Raw genomic sequence first — 20,718 nt, 5'->3', positions numbered from 1 at the left:
GGGGTTCCCAAGTTAACCAGGTCCTTTACTCCACAAACTGGGGCCAGAAAACGCTGCTGGGACCCGATTCGGTTAATGTCCCACACAATTCCCCCAGTCCGCAGCGCGTGTGCGCGCGCGCGTGGACACACACACACACACACACACACACACACACACACACACACACACACACACACACACACACACACACACCATCCAGGCAGCTGCTGATTGGCTACGGGGAGCGGCGTCCCGACCCGGGTTCTGAGGCGGGAGCAGAGCTGTCCTAGGAGGGAGGTGCACACTCAGGATCTGGGAGCCCCTCCCTCGTCTCCTGCACCCTGCTGGAGAGCAGAGCTGCCCATCCAGGAAGGCAGGTGCGGAGCCGCCACGGAGGACACGGGCCAGGGACAGAAGAGGGTCCCGCGGTGCAGCGATCCAGCCCCAGTTGCTGCCTGGTTCCCAGCCGCTTGGCAGCTGCGACGAGCCCAGCCCGGCTAAGGGCGCGCTCATGGAGCACATGCACGCCCACCTCGCCGCCAACAGCTCGGCTTGCGGCTTGGGCTTCGTGCCGGTGGTCTACTACAGCTTCTTGCTGTGCCTCGGGTTACCAGGTGAGGGGTGTGGGGGAGAGGGAGGGAAACCAGGAGCCCCAAGTTGCGAGATGAGCGTATCCAGAACCTCCGGGGTCCCAGGCACCTTCTTAGGAAGTACCCTGGAGCCCCCTTTGAAAAATAACAAAGTTGAACCATTATGGCAACTGTGGAGGTTTCCAGATCATGATGAAGGGATGTCGCATGGCTTGGCGGGGACAGTGCTTGTGTGGCATTAGGGCGCTGGGGCATTGTGGCTTGTGGGTGTGCATCCACTCCAAAGCGCGCTTGTGTGTGTGTGTGTGTGTGTGTGTGTGTGTGTGTGTGTGTGTGTGTGTGTAGGGGGTCGCGTTTCTGAAGGGTCCCGAGAGGGCTGCCTGAGACTTGACTGCAGCTTCTGGGCAGAAAGCCTAGAGAAGGCTTCTCTCCTGCTTTTGCCCTACACTGTCACCTCAATGAGAACGTTTCTGCTACCCTATCCCTCTGTACCACCACCCTCCTACTTAACCTAATGCTACATGAAGCCCACTCAGGTTCAAGTGACAATGGGATGAGCCCTTGCTATCCCCTATATGACCTGAGGGAGTGCGGTGTCTCCCTATATCTAACAAGAGTCAAGGGCTGCCTCTGGGTCTGGCATGTATGGGGCAACTGTGCAGAGATGTGCCCTGGCACTTCGGGGATGGCAGCCTCCTTGAGCTTCTGTCTTCTTCCTCTGGCTTTGCCTCCAGGTCAACCCCAGTCCTCCCTACCAGGGCAGCTCCTAGTGCTGCAGATGACTGGCTGGCTGGTCCCACATCTTAAAGTCCTCTGGAAAGTGAAGCTGAGAGTTGTAGTGAATTCCTGAAGAGAGATAAGCTGGGGAGGGAGGAGGGATGTCTCCCTGGGCTATGAAGGGACCAGGAAAAACACCCTGGGGTGGGTGGGGGGAGCTTCAGTTTGGGGGTCTTTGGATAATCCTCTCATCCACACAATGTCATGGGCATTCCTGGGGTCACCTGCAGGCAGAAAAGAGACAAACAGACTCAGAAAGAGAAACATCCCTGTCCAAGGTAGAATCTTAGCCTTCGCCATTTGTCATCGCCTCTCTGAAAACTTGAGCATCCTGGTACCCTGAGAAGCTGAGTTTCAGTCTTCCAAGATCTGAGAGCCCACCCTTCCTCAAACATTTAGGATATCCAAAGCCCCTGGAAAAACTGGTTTCCAACCCCAAATTTGGCCAGCACAGGCCAGCGCAAGTTTCCTAACATGGGCTCCTCTGTGCCCCGTATGGCTAGAAGCTCTCTCCTTAGGCCTCTGGAAGAGAGGGGCGCCACCTCTATGCACCCTGCCAGGTAGGGTGCTCCTGTAATTACTTGGAGCTGAAATTGATTTTCATCCAGGTTGCACTTCCCCCTCCTGCCCTCCAAAGCCTGTCCCCAGAGCACTCTATTGGGAAATCAGTTCTTGAGAGGCTGGTTATGTGTGATGCTTGCTGAACTGAAGAAGGGCCAGACCCCTTCTCCTCTTCAGCACCCTTTCATGAAACCACAACCAACCCCCATCCTGACCTCTCCATCTCTCCCACTGCTTTGCTGCTCATTCACTCTCTCGGCCATTTTCCCTACAAATTCTAAGGGGCAGAGCTGTAAAGACAAGGAAGAGAGTGACCTCCAAGAGTCCAAAACAGGACATGAGGTTAGAAGGGCAGGAAATGCTCAGACTGTCGATAACCTCAAGTCAAAGTGTCTTGAACTATCATAGTCTAGATCCCCTGGACAGCTACAGTCTTTCCCACCCATAGCTTCAGCACCAGCTGTATGCCAGGCACTGTGCTTAGCATAAGTTTAGTCCAGGGCTTTTGAACTAAAGGGAAAAGAGGGTTGACATTTGAACTTAGATGGTGTGGATGTATTTGTAGACTTAGCTAAAAGTTTTGACTACCTACTGTGTGCAAGTACTAAGGACGTGCAAAGGGCTCAAAAATGTCTTTCAGGGCAGTTCTTGGATTCAGGGAACCCTGATTTTTGAGGCAGCAGCTGGGTGGTGAAGGAGCAAGCTTCCTAGAGAAGAGTGAAGGGGAGACTCTTACCAAAAACTATGGCTGAACGCAATCTTATTAGCAACCTGAAAGGCTGGTTCAAAGGCAGAGTCCTTGTCATTCTTTGAAAGCAGCAGTTCTCAACCTGTGGGTTCTCAACCTTTCTGGGTAGAATAGCCTTTTCACAAGGGTCACCTAGGACTATCAGAAAACACAGATATTTATATTACAATTCATAACAGTAGCAAAATTACAGTTATGAAGTAGCAATGAAAATAGTTTTATGGTGGAGGTGGGGTGGTCACCACAACATTAGGAACTGCATTTAAGGGCATTAAGAAGGTTGAGAACTACTGCTTTAAAGCCATATAAGGAAGCAAGCATATCCTAGCCAAATAGGAGTGCAGACTGGGGATTAACTCATCCTCCACCAGTGGTGTAGTGGCTCTGTGCCTCAGTTTCTATCTGTAAAGTGGACATTATGTGAATGGCTTTCCCTAGGATGGTAGCAACAAGTGACTACCTTGGTGAAGATGAGGAACTGGTTAAGCATGCAGCTCAGTGGTTGTCACATGCATTGATTGACACTGTGTGGCTGCTGTTATAATTGTCATCCCATGGGTTGTCAGGAAAGGGAATTGCTCAGCGTGATTAGGGCACAAACAGAGGATCCAGGAAGTGCCTAGAGGAGAGCAGTTAGCCTGACACATTAGCCTTGCAAACCCACCATGGTGCTCTCCTGCTCAATCCATAGTCACCAGTCACTGTCAATCAGCAGCACTGTCGCTGCTCATGGAGAGACACGGCTATGTGAGGTGTGATGTAACACGGACCACAGGCCTTGCTAATATCATTGAAAACTGAGATTTTAATTGAATCACTGTTCCCAGCAGTGAACTCATTCCAAGTTTTCCAAATCCCCCCAAGTGCTGTTAGAGATGTGAGTGGAAATGGAGAGATGGATGGGGAGAGCCTGGACACTTGCCAAGTGGGATCCAGTAATTACAGGAAAGTGGCAGGTTTCTCTGGTCACATATAAACCCTAAGTTGGCATAAAGAGCTTGAAAAAAGGGCATGTGGTCCAGCCCCCTACTTTAAGTAATTGCCTGTATGGGCCAGTGATACAGGCCTGGCACAAGTCCAAGGAATTCCCATATGAAGTATGGGCAGAGCTAGCCACTCAGGAATTCTTAGCCGGTCAGTTCCACAGTTTGCTCCATCAGTAAAATGGGTTAGAAGTCAAATGTAATTATCTCCCTAAGTTGCATGTATTAATTAAGATATACTCCATATGAAAATAACTCAAGCCATACCTCTGGTCTCAGCTACTCAGAACACTAAGGCAGGAGGGTGTCTTGAGATGAGAAGTTGGAGGCCAGCTTAAGAAGCATAGCAAAAACTCACCCACAAAACATTCAGAATTGTGCCTGGTCCAAGACAAGCACATTTGATTCGGTGCCTTCTCTACACCAGATCTTTTTACCTTCTGCCACTTTATCTCCCTTACCCCACTCTGACCTACACACGCATCTGAACCCATTTTACGGCTGAGTAAACTGAGACACAGAAAAGTGCTCCATACATCTGCCCTACAATCACAGCATCACATCTCATTTCCTTCCTTCCTCCCATCAGAGAACTGTTTTAACTAATCTTGGTCCCCCAGTACTAAACACTTAGCAAAGAACATTGGTAACCCTGCCCTTCATAAAACCCTGTCTGTTTCTCTCCCTCCTCCTTTTTAGGTGAGAAAGATGTTTCTTATTTTCTCAAGACACCGGAGCTAAGTAGGCAAACCTAGTGCTGATTGGCTTGGTGTGGACAAAACAGTATAAAAAAAACGGCGGATGAGGGAGGAAGCTATGAATTTGAATGCCTGGAGGAAGACAGTAAGGGGGTGATGGGTGAGCTGCCAAGATAAGAAAGGAACAGTAAGAAAATTAAACGGAGATTTGAAAGACTTTTCTTTTTAATTTTTTTTTCTGAAAGGTGCCCCAGACATAAAGGAAAGCCAAGTGAGGAAGGAGATGATAGCTTGCAATGGTACCCCACCCTACAGGAAGGAATGCTTCCACAGCTGCTGGGCGAGGGTGATGAGATCTTCCTCTGATGGCTGAAATGAGAAGAAGGGGGCCTGACACACGGTAGTAATTGTGGTTATTAGCCAAAGGTAAAGATGCTAGTAGCCTAGTAACTGGGCTGAACTCCACAGATATGTTCCCTTTCATCCACAAAGAGCTTTGATTAGAGAACACGTAGTAAACAGGCTAAGAGCAGGCGTGTGAAGGCTAAACCTCTAGAATTTTCTATCCTGGCTGTGATGCTCTGTGTAACCATGGGCAAGTGACATTAACTGCTCCGTGCTTCCATTTCCCCACTTTTAAAAAGGAAGCTGTGATGCTTGTCCGTACACTGTGGGACTGTTGTGAAGACTGACTTAGGCACTAAGCACAGCACTCTGAGCACAGTAAGCACTCTATAAGCTACATTATCATTTGAAATGTGGGAAACTTTCTCAATTTGTTTGGTGACACCAGCTTTACCCTATCGTCAAAGCAAAACAGATACTATAAGAAAATAAAACTATAAAGCACTAAGCAGAAAGGGCCAAGTTTCTACATCCACACCTAAGAAGGATAACTCATCTAGAACTCGGGTTTATCTGGGGAAACCAAATTTATTAAGCATTTGAGAATAATAGTATCAAACTGAAAAGCAAAATCCAAGTGATAGGGAAAAAACTATTTGACAGTAGTTATCATCTACTTGTAGTCAAAACTCATTCAATGAATGATAAAGGGAATTTCTTTAGTATGGAAAATCCACAAATAACTTGAGCCTTATACCACACTTAGGGGCTGAAGCCTGGGTGCATGCCCCAAACCCATGATCTGGAGCAGAAAGAACTGCCCTCCTTGCTTTATTTCAACATGGTACTGAAAGTTTGGGCCAATGGAATAAGGCAAGAAAGAGAAGCAAAGAATAAATTCAATCATTTCTATTCATGGATGCTAAATAGCCCTCATAAAAACTTAAAAGATGTCACAGAAAAGCTCCTACAAACTAGCCAGTGGCTCTAGTGTGTTTACACAATACATTGCTGTTATATCTATCTACCAGCAATGAATAATTCAAAATTAAAAACAAAACAAAACAAAATAACCTCAATAGAATTCTAAGTTCTCTCTTGCAGCATGTAAACGTTCATTCACAGGAGGTAGCCCCTTCCAGAAGCTGAAGAATAGTGGGTCCTCTTGAAACAGATAATGGCATCCATACAGCTTGAAACCCTCAAATCAGGGAACAGCACAGGCTGAAGTGCCTCCCTTGGATCACTTTCTCCTGTTTATCAATCCTTAATTCATCATCCCGCAGGCAATCACTGCTATTGTGCCTTCATTTCTTCTCACCACTTTAAACTGAGAAGTTCAACTCTCCATTCTAAACGCTGCCTGAGATGAGCACGGTATACAGTGACTTACCTTTTTCTTTTTCTTTTCTTTTTTTTTTTTTTTTACTGTGTCAATGCATGAACTTTGTCTTTCCTTTATACAGCTGTATAGAATTCCTTCATATCCTTACATTCAAATTCATGTGAGCTGCTTCCTGCCAAAGTGCACACACACACACACACACACACACACACACACACTCTCTCTCTCTCTCTCTCTCTCTGATTCTACATAGCTCTGCATGCTACACTTAACTCACCCACACCCTGTCTGTGTCATACTCATGTATATTTGGTCATAAAACCCTTTATAAATATGAGCCAGACAAAGAGAACAAGATTTGGATTCTGGGTTCTAGGCTCCTCTGGCAGTAACGCACTGTATGGCCTTAGAGGGGTCATTTTTGATAGGGTCACCAAAGCCACAAGAAGAGAGGATTCTGCCTGACCTCTAGTTGGAGACATAACCCTTAGATGGACCGTAGCAATACAAGTTTGTGGAATCACAAAGTCATGATCCAGCTTTACTAGAAGCTGCCTATCATGGCCTTGAGATGGAGTTCAGAGTGACTTCTTTCTAGACCCTAACTCTAACCCTAACCCTAACCCAATCCTCCTGCAGTTCCTCTAACCTTCACTTCAGTCCTACTTTTCAAGGTTGAATGAAAAATACGTTCATACAAACTGGATGTGGATTTGGATCCTGTTTCTATTGCAACCTCAAGTATAATTCTTCCCCTCTCTGATCCTGAGTTCTGTCATCCTTGACAGGGGGATATCAAGGTTGTCAGTTAAGCAATAGTTTCTGGTATCTTCTTGCTTGAATTTGAATCCTGGCTCCTCTATTTACTCATCTGGTACTTCACTGAGTCTCAGCGTCCTCAGCCATGAGAAGGATATTAATAGTGCCTGTTCCAAGGGGCTCTTTTGAAGATAAATTAAATTGTGAAAATGCTTAGTTCCATTCTTAGCATGCCTGCTCGCATGTGGAGTAAGGCTTGATAATGTTATTAACCTCTGGGTCTTATATTGTTTATGATGATTAGAAATAAAACACACAAAGGTTTCTCACAGTCCCTCACACAAAGTAGGGGATCCATAAATAACTGACATTGTTTCATTGTCTAATGCGCCCATGCATTTAAGCCATGTCTATGTCTGATAGCCACACTTGGTACATGGATCTTTCCCATAAACACAGGGTTCTACTCACAATGGTGATACAAGTGTTCCATAGCAAGTCAGAGAGAAATAACCCCATGAGTTAGTGATAAATCCCTTCTTAAGCCTAAGCAGCAGGCCTTCCTAAAAGACTTGCCTGGATTTCTGGGCAACTTTTAGAAATAGTACCGGAACAAGTACATTTGGTTGCCTGGAAAAAGTATCCAGGATCATGTGCATCTGAAAGACATAGACAAAGCCTGGAGAGGATGTAAGCAGTCAGAGGCCACAATCCTGGCTGAGGAGTGTGCTGCCAGTGTCATGAATTCAAATACCTACAAGGAGGTGTCACATAATGTCTGTGAGCAGAGTGGTCCAGTTTTAAGTAATGTTTCGCTTATCCAAGAAATTGTGCTTCTCTGCTGTTGTGCTGAAACCACTCGATTGTCAGTCTCCCTCATTCACTCTCAGTGGCAGATAAATATACCCAAACCCCAAACCTTTATGTTTGCTCTTAATAATCACCTGCTCCCACACAGCACCTACTGCCAGGTATTCATCAAGGCACGTCTTATGTGTGAACTTATTTAATTTTTATCACAAGTCTTTGGGCATCAACGATTCACACAGCTAGGAAATGACAGAGCAGCCCTGTGTGTCACTACCTAGCTTATCATGAAAAAGTGATCTCACTCACACACACACACACACACACACACACACACACACACACACACACACACCAAGATGGCAAGTGAGACTCAAGTGGAAGTGATCATAAGAAAGGAAGGCCTAGACTGCGGGTCAGAAAGTCCTCTGTCACTTCACTTTCTGGCCAACAGCTCAGTGTTGGCAAATTGTTCCAAAACCTAGAGATCCAGGTTTATGTGGAACAGCCAATATTTTAATGTTGGCAACCAATTCTAAAAGAAAAAAAAATCCTGTGAGTCAACACTTCCTGAGCCCAAGCCAAACAGATCTATCTGCTGGCGTGCTGTGATCCACCAGCCTGCTGACTTACAACCTTAGGATGGGAAAGCTCCAAGAAGGATCAAGAAACCCCAGTGTGGATCCCAGTAGAAAACAAAACACTGAGTCTAGACAGGGAAAGGAGCAATAATTCGGGAGACCCAAAGAACTGTGGGCCGAACGAAGCATACCGACTTCCCAACCCAGGTAATTAGCATAAGCTAGAAGACACTTCTCCAAGAAATACTACAAATTGCATTTGGGGAAAGCAGAATAACCCTTCAAACCTGCCAGTGTAGAGAATTAGGGTGTGGGCACAAGAGACCCCGGATCTAGATTCAAAGTACAGCCTCATAGCTTCCTGTTAACAGGACTGGCAAGTGGCCTCCATGCCTCAGCCCATAATGCCTTTTACTCAGGGCTTGTGGCGTGGATGAGGTGAGACCATTCAGGGCTAGCATAGGGCATAGTATCTGTCAGTGCATGGCTTCTGGATGGTTTGGAATTAGTGTTTTGTTTTGTCTTCTTTGATGAACCCAAAGATCCTGACTTTACCAAATGAAGGGTCAATGCCTCTCCTGAAGCCACAAGGCCAGGAACAGAAGTGTCCTCAGTGGAACTCGGCTCTTCTGATCTTGGCTTCCTTTTCTAAGTCAACTGCTTAGACGTCCAGGTGCAGGAAAGTGATCAGAGTAAAGACAGATAGACTGGAGCCCGTGCGCAGTGACCACCTGGCATTGCGTTTTGTCTGGTTTGTGTCTAGAATGGCTTTTAATAGTATCTGTGTGCAGCACCTGTTCTTTCTCCCAAACTTCCTGATTCCATCAAAGGAATATCTCAGCTTGGCTTAGCGTGTCTTTAACACCTTCTCAGTATGTCTTAAATCTCCTGGGCCCGGCACCTTGGCTGGCAGTAGTATCTGACTTGAATTTAATGTCTTGTTCTGTTATTGCATATGTTCCCCAATGCTAGGAATCAAACCCAGGGCCTTGCACACACCAGGAAAGCATCTTACCACTGAGCCACACCCAGGCCCTGCCTTTGTTTTTAAGACTGCCTTTTCATTACAGCCATGCGGCTAGTTTGTGAATCATGGTCCTATGCAGTCTGCTACAGTGACACAAGCCATGTGAGGCTATGGAGCACTTGACATTGGACGAGTGCAAGTGAGATGCTGAATGTTTCATTTCATTTCAATTAATTTGCAATTAAAATCTGATCATTCGGTTATTAGAAAATAACTGTCTGGTTGGGACAACTCTGGTATGAATTTATTCATCCAGCTCTCTTTTATGACCTCTAAATAGAGGTCGCGAAAAATTCAGCACACACAAAGAGATATCCTACAACTGTTAGCTACACACTGGATTCTGAAGAAGCACAGGAGAAAAATGGTAAATATCTCATAACTCATATGAATTACATACATTGGGTGTTTGTGTTTAGAATATAGTGTTTATGTATTTTGAATATTAGCCCTTTGTCAGATGTAGGATTGGTGAAGATCTTTTCCTAATCTGCAGATTGCCTTCTCTTTCTACTGGCAGTGTCCTTTGCCTTATAGAAGCTTTTCAGTTTCATGAGGTCCCATTTATTAATTGTTGATCTTAGAGCCTGAGTTGTTGGTGTTCTGTTCAGGGAGTTGTCTCCTGTGCCAATGAGTTCAAGGCTCTTCCCTCACTTTCTTTCCTAATAGATTTAGGGTATCTGATTTTATGTTGAGGTCTTTGATCCACTTGAACTTGAGTTTTGTACATGGTGATAAATATGGATCTATTTACATTTTCTACATGTAGACATCCAATTAGACCAGCACTATTTGTTGAAGACGCTGTCTTTTTTCCATTGTGTGGCTTTGGCTCCTTTGTTAAAAGTCAGGTGTCCATAAATGTGTGGGTTTATTTCTGGGTCTTTGATTAGACTCCATTGACCCACCAGTCTGATCTATGCCAGTACCATGCAGCTTTTATTACTATTGCTCTATAGTATAGCTTGAAGTCAGGAATACAGATGCCTGCAGAAATTTTATTATTGTATAGGATTGTTTTAGATATTCTGGTTTTTTTCCATATGAAGTTTAGAATTGTTCTTTGAAGGTTTATAAAATATTGTGCTGATATTTTGATGAGGATTTCATTGAATTTGTAGATTGCTTTTGGTGGGGCCATTTTTATTATGTTAATTCTACAAATCCATGAGCATGGGAGAAATTTCTATCTTCTGACATATTCTTCAATTTCTTTCTTCAGAGGCTTGAAGTTCTTGTCATACAGGGCTTTGACTTGCTTGGTCAGAGTTACACCAAGATGCTTTATGTTATTTGTGGCTATTGGGAAGGGTGTGGTTTCTCTGGTTTCTTTCTCAGCCCATATGTCATTTGTATACAGGAGGGCTTCTGATTTTTATAGTGTTAAACTTTTGTTTCTCTTTATTTTTTATTGTAGCTATTAAAACTTAACTGCACATATGATTTGTTACATTTACATTGGAGAGCATTGTTATATAAAAGTGTAAATCTAGGAGCTGGGCATGAAGGCTTACTGCTGTCATCTCAGCTCTGGGGAAGCCAAGGTGGGCAGAGTATCATGAGTTTGGGCCAGCGTAATCTGCATAGAGAGTTCCATATCATCCTGGACTAGAAAATAAGTCTCCCTTCCTCCCTCTCTTCCTCCCTTCCTCCCTCCCTCTCTTTCTCTCTTTCCCTTTCTCAAAACAACCCCATAAATCTAAGAAACAAAGACAACTCATTTTTAAACAAAATGCAAAGTAAACAATATAATGGGTGAAACAGAATTTTAAATGCAACAACAAAAAATCAAAAAGTTCATGGGTATTTCAGCAAGTTGGGTTGCCATAACAAAACACCAGTCTCATGGCTTATGGCACCAGAAGCTTATTTCTCACTGTTCTGGAGGCTGAAAGTGCAAGGTCATGGAATAAGCAGGCTCAGGCTCTGACTCTGGTGAGGTCTCTGTGCACGCTGCAGACTGCCAGTTTTTGTCAGAGTCCTCCATAGCAGGAAAACACAGAGTGCACTGTGGTCCTTTTGTAAAGACACAGATCCTTCCTCGCCTCTCAAGGGGCCTGCCCCTATCTAATACATCCCACTTGGATGAAGAGGCCAATGTACGGATGTAGGAGGACACAGACATCAATCCCCAACAATAGAACCATGGCTAAGCTCTACCAAATACTCTGAATGGGAAACCTGACACTAAAAGACCAAAACAGCTCCCCAGCCAGACATAATTGGACCTGAAATTCTAAATCCTGTGTGCTTTGGTCATTATAGACCAAGAAATTACTGCCCACCCACAACACCTGTACTACCCTCCCCCAACACCTTCATACCCCTGCAAGAAATACAAAGACAGTGGATCCCAGTTTGCTTCACGCATGTTACTAAAGAATGGACACACCTCTATGTGGATGACCAAGGACCTTTGTTTTCTATAGTCTGGACGCAAAGTGCCTCGGCTTCTCTTGCATGAAGGTTACAATAAACTAAAATACGGTACAAAGAAGTTAAGGACTTCACCCCCCCCCCCAAATGTGTGCCTTTTTGCCCCAGGAAAGGGGGATGACAGCTCAGAAAGCATTTTCGTGCACATTATCTGCTTCACTGGTTTAGTTTCTATCTGCCCATCATCTTCCTAGGTCCCCAACTTTGCCAGGTATTCTGCACTGTGTTAGCTGCATGACAAGCTCCCCCAAAACTCATTCCTTTTTTTGGTGACATTTACATACCACGAAGCACACCAAGCTAGTGTGCATGAGCACACACACACACACACACACACACACACACACACACACACACACACACACACCAAGATATCAGTAAACCACTCAAATGTAAACATTCAGCTGTGCAAATGCCGGGATACTTGTGAGACTTTAATCACTGGAGAATTTGACCCAGACCAAGAGGCAAAGGGACGCTCCCTCCAGAAGAACCATTTCAAATTAGAATACAGGGAAGGGGAAAAGGAGAAAGAAGGAGGAAAGGAAGGAAAAGGAAGCAGAAGGAAAGAAAAGAAAAGGAGGGAAGGACAAGGGGGAAATGGGGGGAGGGGAAGAACAGAGAGGAGAAGAGAGGAGGGAGGGGATGGAGGAAGAAGGGATTGGAAGAGGACAAATCTGAGGAAGCTGGACCAGGTCCTTCGCAGGAAGGGACTGGGACTGGTGTAAATAAATCAAGACAGAAAGAAGGCCAGAGTGTCTGGAATGACAGAGGAGTGGGTGCAAGAAAAGTGACACAGGAAGCCAGCCCCTTACAAAACCCAGGTGAATTGCTCTGAGCTGGGACAAGCCGTTTCTCAATGTATAAACCAATGCATCCAACAGTGACTCCTATCCCCCTTGTTTGCCAGAAAGCTTGGCAGTCAGCAGAGCTGGGGGAATTGCTTTTCTGCCACAGACATTTCTTATCATTTCAGCTAAGTGCAAAGCAAGCTATCAGCCCCATCATTTCAACCAAGGGACTGTAGCCAAACACACACACACACACACACACACAGATACAACACACACATACACGCATATTGGCACACACCAGGCATGTGCATGCACACATGGATACACCATACAGAGACACACAGGCACTCATAGAGACATGTGCACATGCATATATGCACACATGCCACTGCAAAGACACAGAATGGACTGTGGCTATCCTAGCTGCAGCTCCCTACTTTTAATATTCACAGCCTCACCTCTACTGTTCAGCTACTCAGAGTGCTCACCAGGCACACATCCTGCCACCTGCGCTTCTGTGAAGAAATACAGTGGCTTCCCTAAAATTTATGGATTGTTAAAGCACTTAAAATTTCCGGAGGGAACAGGGCCCTGAGCGGGACAAGGCTGGCCACTCCCTAAAGCAGTTCTCAGCCTTCCTAATACTGTGACCCTTTAGTAATTCCTCACATTGTGATGGTCCCCAACCATAAAATAATTTCCATTGCTAGTCCATAACTGTTACTCCTGTTTGCTACTGTTATGAATCATAATGAAAATATCTGATATGTATGATATCTGATGTGCGACCTCTGTGAAAGGGTCATTGGACCCCAAAAGGGGTTTCCTCAGGTTGAGAACCAGTGCTAATAGAATCCAAGGTCCATACTCCTTCCCCTCACAGAATATGCTCCCATATCATGAATTTATTCCTTGTTCAGGACCCTTCATATACCAGGCATGCTCTATATATTAGGAATAACAAAATACGAGGAGGTCCCTACACTTCTCGATACTACTTGAGAGACAAATGACAAGCCAATAAGCAAATTAATAAACAAAACCACTTGAGGTACTGATAGAAACTTCGGCAATCACGCCACAGGGAAAGGTGGCGGGAGTTACATAATAAGGTGCCAGGAGAAGGTGATGCTTGAGTGACTGATGTTGTGACTGAATAGTGAGAAGGAGATAGCTGAGGGGAAAACAGGAGAGGGCACGGGAGGCAGAAGAAACAGACAGGGTGGAAGTCCAGAGATGTGACCAGTGCGGCTGGACCACACTGAGTGAGAAAGGTCATCAGAGATGAGAGGATATGCCATCCTATAAAGATGCTTTGCGTAAGGAGGAATCTGGATGCTACTGTAAGCATTGCTAAAAGACACAGAGTCTTTAGAACAGTAGACATGGCCTAACTTGTCATCCAAAGCTCTCTGTAGCTACTAAGTATTGATGGACAGTAGTAGGAGAAAGACAGGAAAGAGGGTGAAGACCATCGTAGTAAAAGGAACCTCAAGGGCACAGGTAGAAGAGAGGGATATACACAGTATATACACAGTATAGCCACTGACACTCAGCAAAAGTGAGGGCCAGAGGTCATATCTTGTCCAGCCTCTCACATCCTAACTCTTCCCCACTCATCATCAGTTGCAGACTCCAGGGAAGAGAGAGACTGCCAGGAGGGATGGGCAAGTCCATAACGTCCTCAGCCTCCAAGGACATTACTGTCTGGTTCTTAGGAGACGTAGATAAGATCCCGTGGCACAGGGGAGAGGTGACATCTTGACTGTGACTGTGTATATGTCCTGCTTATGATCAAACTGTGGGTGGCAAGAATTACAAGCAGAGAGAAAGCCAGAGCCTGCTCTGAGCTGTCACATGACAGAGGTGAACAGGATGGAGAAGGTCACCTTCAACACCGTCATTTGACAAATGAATGGGATGGAGTTCTGGCCAGCCATGCAGAGGGACATTGTCACCATGGTCGCATCCAGTTCTGATGATACAAAATCTGGCAAGGAATTTCTAACCCAAAACTGAGGTAGAAATTCCGAGAACATCTTGTATGAACAGTTGCAGCGCAAGAAAGGGCAGGGCTGGTTGCTTATTGGGTCTTGTCAGCATAGACCTGGCCACAGAAGGTTGTCCCCTGAGGTAAGGTATGTTTATTGTTCTGAGCACTAGTACCGCCCCCTCCCCAAAATGTTAGTCTGGTTCCCACTCTCCTCAGTCACTCTCGCTTCCTTTCTTTTTTTCATTAATATATTTATTATTCACTTTACAGCCTGATCATAGCTCCCCTCCCTCCACTCATCCTAGTCTCTCCCTCCTACCCCTCACCCCATTCCTCACTCCCATTCTCCTGAGAAAAGGGGAGGCCCCCCATAGGTACCAACCCACCCTGGCACATCAAGTCACATCAGAACTAAGTGCATCCTCTCCCACTGAGGCCAGCCAAGGCAGCCCAGCTATGAGAAAGGGATCCAAAGGAGGGAAATATAGTCAGGGATAGCCCCCTCTCCAGCTGTTAGGAGACCCACATGAAAAACAAGCTGCACACCTGCTGCATATGTGTAGGGGACCTCACTCCTTTTTCTTAAAGATGTCTGAACCGGCCCCCATTCTGAAATGTAGGAAGTATCTGTTTAAACTTCCTGCCATAGCAGCATCTTCCTTTAAGCAACACTTGGAGATGGGGCACAACAATGCACGGTTCTAAAAGCAAGTATGGCTGCATGTGGGAGATAGCGAGAGGGTCATGAGCTCCAGGCCAGGGCAGCTGGACTACACAGCAGGACACAGTCTCCAAAAATATCTGTATTTCTCCTGATGAGTCTTCCCAAACTGTCACCAAAAACCTAGAGCCAAGGCTGATAATTTCCTTGAGACCAGGGTTATGTGATGTACTTCACCATATCTCTCCTCATTGCCTCCCAACACTGTTTTTTTTTTTTAATTAGCATCTGATGTTTTTCCCTCACTTTGCCTCTAAAGAAATTTAAGTTGGCCATTTTTATACTTGCCTCCCATTTGTCGTCATGTACTATGTACACACACACACACACACACACACACACACACACACACACACGGTTAAGCCACCACAATCTGACCTTATCCCACTTCTTCAGCCATCGTAACTGGGTTTCTTGTAAAAACCAAAGTTATAATATCTGGATTTGAGTTCCCACTGGACTTCTGTCTATGTGTAATTAGCATCTATAAATTCCATGTCATTACCTATAAAATATAGAGGGTGTCTGAGGGCAGCACACGAGACAATGTGCACAACAAACACGTAACAAAGAGAAGACTTCCTTTCTTAAGCCACGCAAGGGTTTCCTATCAGCTTCCCAGCTGGCCTGCTCAGGATGCATAATGAAGAACTGAGTTAAGTTTTACAGGATCCAACTTTCATTCAGGAAGGTAAACACAAGAAGGAGAGGCAAAATGAGCGTGCTTTGTTTCTTTACCCCTAAAAACTCACATGCTAATAAGACCAAAACACAGGTAAGGAATCATAGCAAGGGCTGGTGAGATGGCTCAGGGTTTAAGAACACTAGCTGCTCTTCCAAAGGTACTGAGTTCAATTCCCAGCAACCACATGGTGGCTCACAACCATCTATAAAGGGATCTTATGCCCACTTCTGGCATGTACATATACATGCGGACAAAACACAACAACATTTTAAGAACATAAGTAAACATATATATTTTAAAGAATAATAGCAATAGGTGACTTGTTCTTCAACAGGCATGAGGGTGCTGGGAAGCAAGGTGTTTAAATTCCTGTAGGGACTCAAAATAACAGGGGTTTGTCTTTGCCCATAAAAAAGATGCCAAATTAGACTGGGAGTCCTTGACAGTAGGCGAATCTTACATTTAAATTCCCTCTGCTGGTCCCTAGCTCATAGTTATGGGTTAGAAAATATATATGGATGTATGTTTGGATGGATGGATGGATGGATGGATGGATGGATGGATGGATGGATGGATGGATGGAAATGGGTGGTTTATGAGTGGACAGGTAGATAATAGATAGCTAGATGGCAAGACAGATAAGTAATTGCCTTCCAAATATTCAAAGTGTAATCTCCATACTAGCTCTAAGAAACTTGAGACATTGCAGATAAATCCTCATTATCTTCTTCTTCTTTTTCTTCTTCTTCTTCTTCTTCTTCTTCTTCTTCTTCTTCTTCTTCTTCTTCTTCTTCTTCTTCTTCTTCTTCAGCAGCAGCAGCAGCAGCACCATTTATTGAGTACTTAATATCTGCTAGGCATTTTACTCCGCAGTGCCTCACTTAATATTCACAGCTATACCTGAGAGCCTGGCACGTCCATCATGTCTACTTAGGAGATAAGGAAGCAGATTGTAAAAGAAGGTGACCTTCCTAAGGTCACCCAGCCAGCAGGCAGCAGAGCTGTGGTGAGTGTGCCCATCACAGTTTATGTTCTGTGCTTGCCCATGCGCTGCTGCAGATGTTGGCATTCAGGGGATGGGACAAGACAAATGCTGTGTCTACTGACCTCTGTCCTGGTTCACCCTCCCATCCTGATCTTTGCAGACATTCTAAGGAACTATGTCTTCCTTCTCGACTGAGGACTATCCTAATGTTCCCTTTGCCCTCTCCCTAAGCAGATGGTTTAATTACTTGAAATCATTTTTTTTAAAAAACCAAGGACACACAGGTGAATTTCCTCTCCAGTCCCTACTATGTTACAAAATGGAAATTGAGTTGCTTTTTTCCCCCATAAGCTAGCATATTGTGATCAAACAACTGTCAAGAAAAAAATCTTCCTTCATCCAGATCCTTCCAAGGTTTCCCTTGTCACTCATGAAGGGGTTCAGTGTCATTCAGGACTCAGATTTCTAAATCCAGTTCATGTGGTGAATTTGTATCGTTTACCTAGTCCATGCCAGATTGATTTTCCTAATGTTTACAGAGTCATCAATAAGAATCACTAATGTTAATATAGTGCTGACCAATATGCAAAGTGAATTAAAACTTACAAAGAACTCACCCATTATGAAACAGAAGCTAGGCACAACGACGTGGCTTCCCTAAGTTAAAACTGCAGCTATATGCCAAGACTTCAAAACCAGAGCTGCTGTACCTTCCATGACATGTGCAAGCCTTCGAAGGTACCAATGTGGAGCCCACCACGTGAATATTATGGGGGTTTTACCTTGTCCATTCCCTTGTGGATTATCTACTAGCACTGGTGCTACAGTGACAGATAGAGCCAGGGTTCTGCTGTTGGGGAAGGCACAGTCTCTTTGAAAAGATAAAGCTCAGTATACCATAGGCCAAGGATGTGCCTTGCCAGCACCAGTTGTGGGTTTGTAGCAGTGCTGGGGAAAGGGTGGGAAGAGGCAGTTGTGTCCTACCTGCTTTTGGGAGCCCACCCTCCTCCTTTCTGAGACCCACTGTGCCCTGTGTGTGCTGAGTACAAACGCACTGGCCATCACACACAGGACAAGTAGCTCTCTTATGAGATTCATGGCTAAGCAATGAAGAATGACTTTTGTCCTTACTTATAAGACATGTCCCGTCCTGTAGGTAAAAAAGTAAACTGACAAACTATTATTATGCTGTAGGGAAGAGTCACTACTTAGCCACATTTTACCTTATACAACACCCTTTGTGTGTGGCATTGAATCTTACTTTAGAGAAAAATCTCAGGATGATCTCATACACTCATTGTTCTCCACACATCAGTGTCCGCAGCTGAAACACAGCAAGATTGCTGAAACTTTACAAGTAGCTAAGCTAACACCTTTGCTGCAATTAGGACTTGGTTAGCAAGAATTTGCATCACTACAACAAAAGAGCTCATAGAAACAAGGGAAGGGGGGGTTATTTTGGTTTATGGTTTCAGAGGGTTTATCCTTTGCAGTGGGGGTGGGGCATGGTAGAGCCAAAAGCAGAGAGAAGGGAATGCTGGGGCCCTCTGGCTTTCTTCTCCCTGCCCTTTGCCTTATCCAGGTTTATAACCCAAGGAAATCCCAAAATTTGTGGACAAATGGATGGAACTAGAAATGATCATTCTGAATGAGTTAACCCAGAAGCAGAAAGACTCACACAGTATATACTCACTTATAATTGGGCACTAGCCCAACAAGGATGTCCCATGAAAGTCTTTACTTACCAGGAGATTGGGATAGATGTGAGGACATCCTGCTGGGACTCTAGGTAAGAGAAATATAGGAGATGGGGAAATAGAAAGATCCAGAGGGTCCTAGAAACCTACAAGAAGAACATCATGATGGATGGATCGGGGCCCAGGGACATCTGCTCAAACTATGGCACTAACCAAGGACAATACAAGTAGTAAACATAAAGCCCCTACTCTGACCTACCCAATGGACAGGGCAGTATCCACACTTGTGTGGAGAGCGGGGACTGACTCTGACATGAACTCTGGTGCCCCATATTTGACCACCTCCTCTTGGTGGAGAGGCCTGATGGCACTCAAAGAAAGAATAAGCAGGCTACCAAGATGAGACTTGATAGCCTATGACCATATTGGGGGGGGGGAAGGTCCACCTCGGTCATAGACCTAGAGGAGGGGAATAGAGGGGAATAGGGTGAAAGTGGGAGGGAGGAAGGAACAGAAGGATACAAGTGATGGGATAACAATTGAGTTGTAATCTGAATAAATAAATTTTTTAAGTATATTATAAAAAAGAAAAAGAATATGTTTTAAATAAGCCTTATATAAACTCTTAAAAAATAAATAACCCAAGGGACAGTGCCATCCATACTCACAGGGGGTCTCATCTTCATTAATCCTATTCTGCAGAAGTGTGACTCTGTTCTAAGGAAATTCTACATCCTGTTACATGACAATGAAGGTTTATTATCATTATAACTGTTAAATGTGTGCCTACTCTACACTGGGCTCCATTTTAAGTACCTTACATGAACTGGCTGACCCAATCCTTCTAAATCCGTGAAATAGACACTGTTTTTTTTTTTAATTTGATTATTTATATTTTTATGTGTATGAGTTTTTACCTACATGGACATAAGTACACCATATGTGTATATGGTGTCCTATGGAGCCCAGAAGTGAAGGGGGTGTCACATCCCCTGGGCCTGGAGTCTCAGTTGTGAGTCACCATGTGGGTGCTGAAATCAGAACCTCGGCCTTCTGCAAAAGCAACAAGTGCTTATTAACCACTGAGCCATCTCTCTAGCCCTAATACAGAAACTACTAATAAAACAGAGGCACAGCATTGTGGGTGAATGGCGCATGGCCACAGTCATACTACAGCAAAGCCATGCTTCCAACCTACTCACCAGATGCTGCAGCCTTTGCTCTTCTTTACAGAAGGAGGTCAGGAAGTGCATGTTAGTATTGCTTCCAGAAAGATAGATCCTGGTTCCAACATACCCAAATGAGTGTATCATTAAAACCATAACCCTTCTCTTCAGACATGAATATAGAAAGCTGAGACTCCATCTTTGGACATACAGGAGTATCTCCTCCAACCAAGAGAAATAGAAATGTCTCCCTAAGGGGGGTGATGATCAGAGTGGCATTTAATGTCCCTATGGGCTGATGGGATTGGAAGCACATTTTTCACTTTGGCAAGAGCCAGGAACTAATAGTTGAGATGTGAGTGACATTGTGAAACTTTGGCCACCAGCCAAGCTCTTTGCAGACCCATGAGACAAAATACAACCAAATAGGAGAAAAGAATTGCCCTACCCATGCTCAAACTGCAGTTTCCCTCTGGTAAATGGTTAGGATATGTGCATGAAATACTCCCATCCTATTTTCTGATCAGTCACGGCTTTTGGACTTTGGTCTACTTTTCTTCACTCCTCTTGTAACTTTTCAGCTGATCCTTCTGTGTTTTAAAGAATACAACTATAATTGTAGTGGCTTCTCTTATTTTTGGTCCTACCTATGATTCCAGTTGGCATGCAAATTTGGATTCTTTATTAGAAACATTATTATATATTAGGTAAATTAGTTTTACCTATACTATTTTGTTAGACTGTGGAAAATTGGATTAAGGATTTTGCCAAACACAGACAGAATGGCTTTGAGAACAGCAAACCCTACATAGAGTAAAGATGCCCTACAGCAACTCATGTGGAGTCTAGACTCTGATGCTACATTCTGAAAGAGTGTTTGTTACCGAGTACAGCTGTGCATAGAGTACCATAGTACTGACTAAGCACACACCCCTCAACAAGACAGAAGGACACACAAATATCCCCCAGAGAGCTCCAGTGTCAGAACAGTGAAAAGAAGAGGCAGCTGTGTTTGAGTAAAAGTATTTTGGTAAAGAA

At 44.6% G+C, this 20,718-nt stretch overlaps 1 protein-coding gene across 1 annotated transcript in view; it reads left to right on the top strand.

Annotated features, from left to right (window-relative positions):
* Positions 1-268: 268 nt before the first annotated feature.
* Gpr139 (G protein-coupled receptor 139) overlaps positions 269-20,718 on the top strand; it is a 43,544-nt gene continuing 23,094 nt past the window's right edge. Inside the window, exon 1 of the mRNA XM_051149640.1 lies at positions 269-596. Coding sequence (XP_051005597.1) covers positions 494-596 — 103 coding nt within the window. The 5' untranslated portion in view covers positions 269-493. The remainder of the gene's footprint in view (positions 597-20,718) is intronic.

This window comes from Acomys russatus, chromosome 7 (assembly GCF_903995435.1).
Source record: "Acomys russatus chromosome 7, mAcoRus1.1, whole genome shotgun sequence".
Taxonomy (NCBI): Eukaryota; Metazoa; Chordata; class Mammalia; order Rodentia; family Muridae; genus Acomys; species Acomys russatus.
Note: the sequence above shows the minus strand (reverse complement) of the source record. Positions and strands in the feature narration are given on the sequence as shown.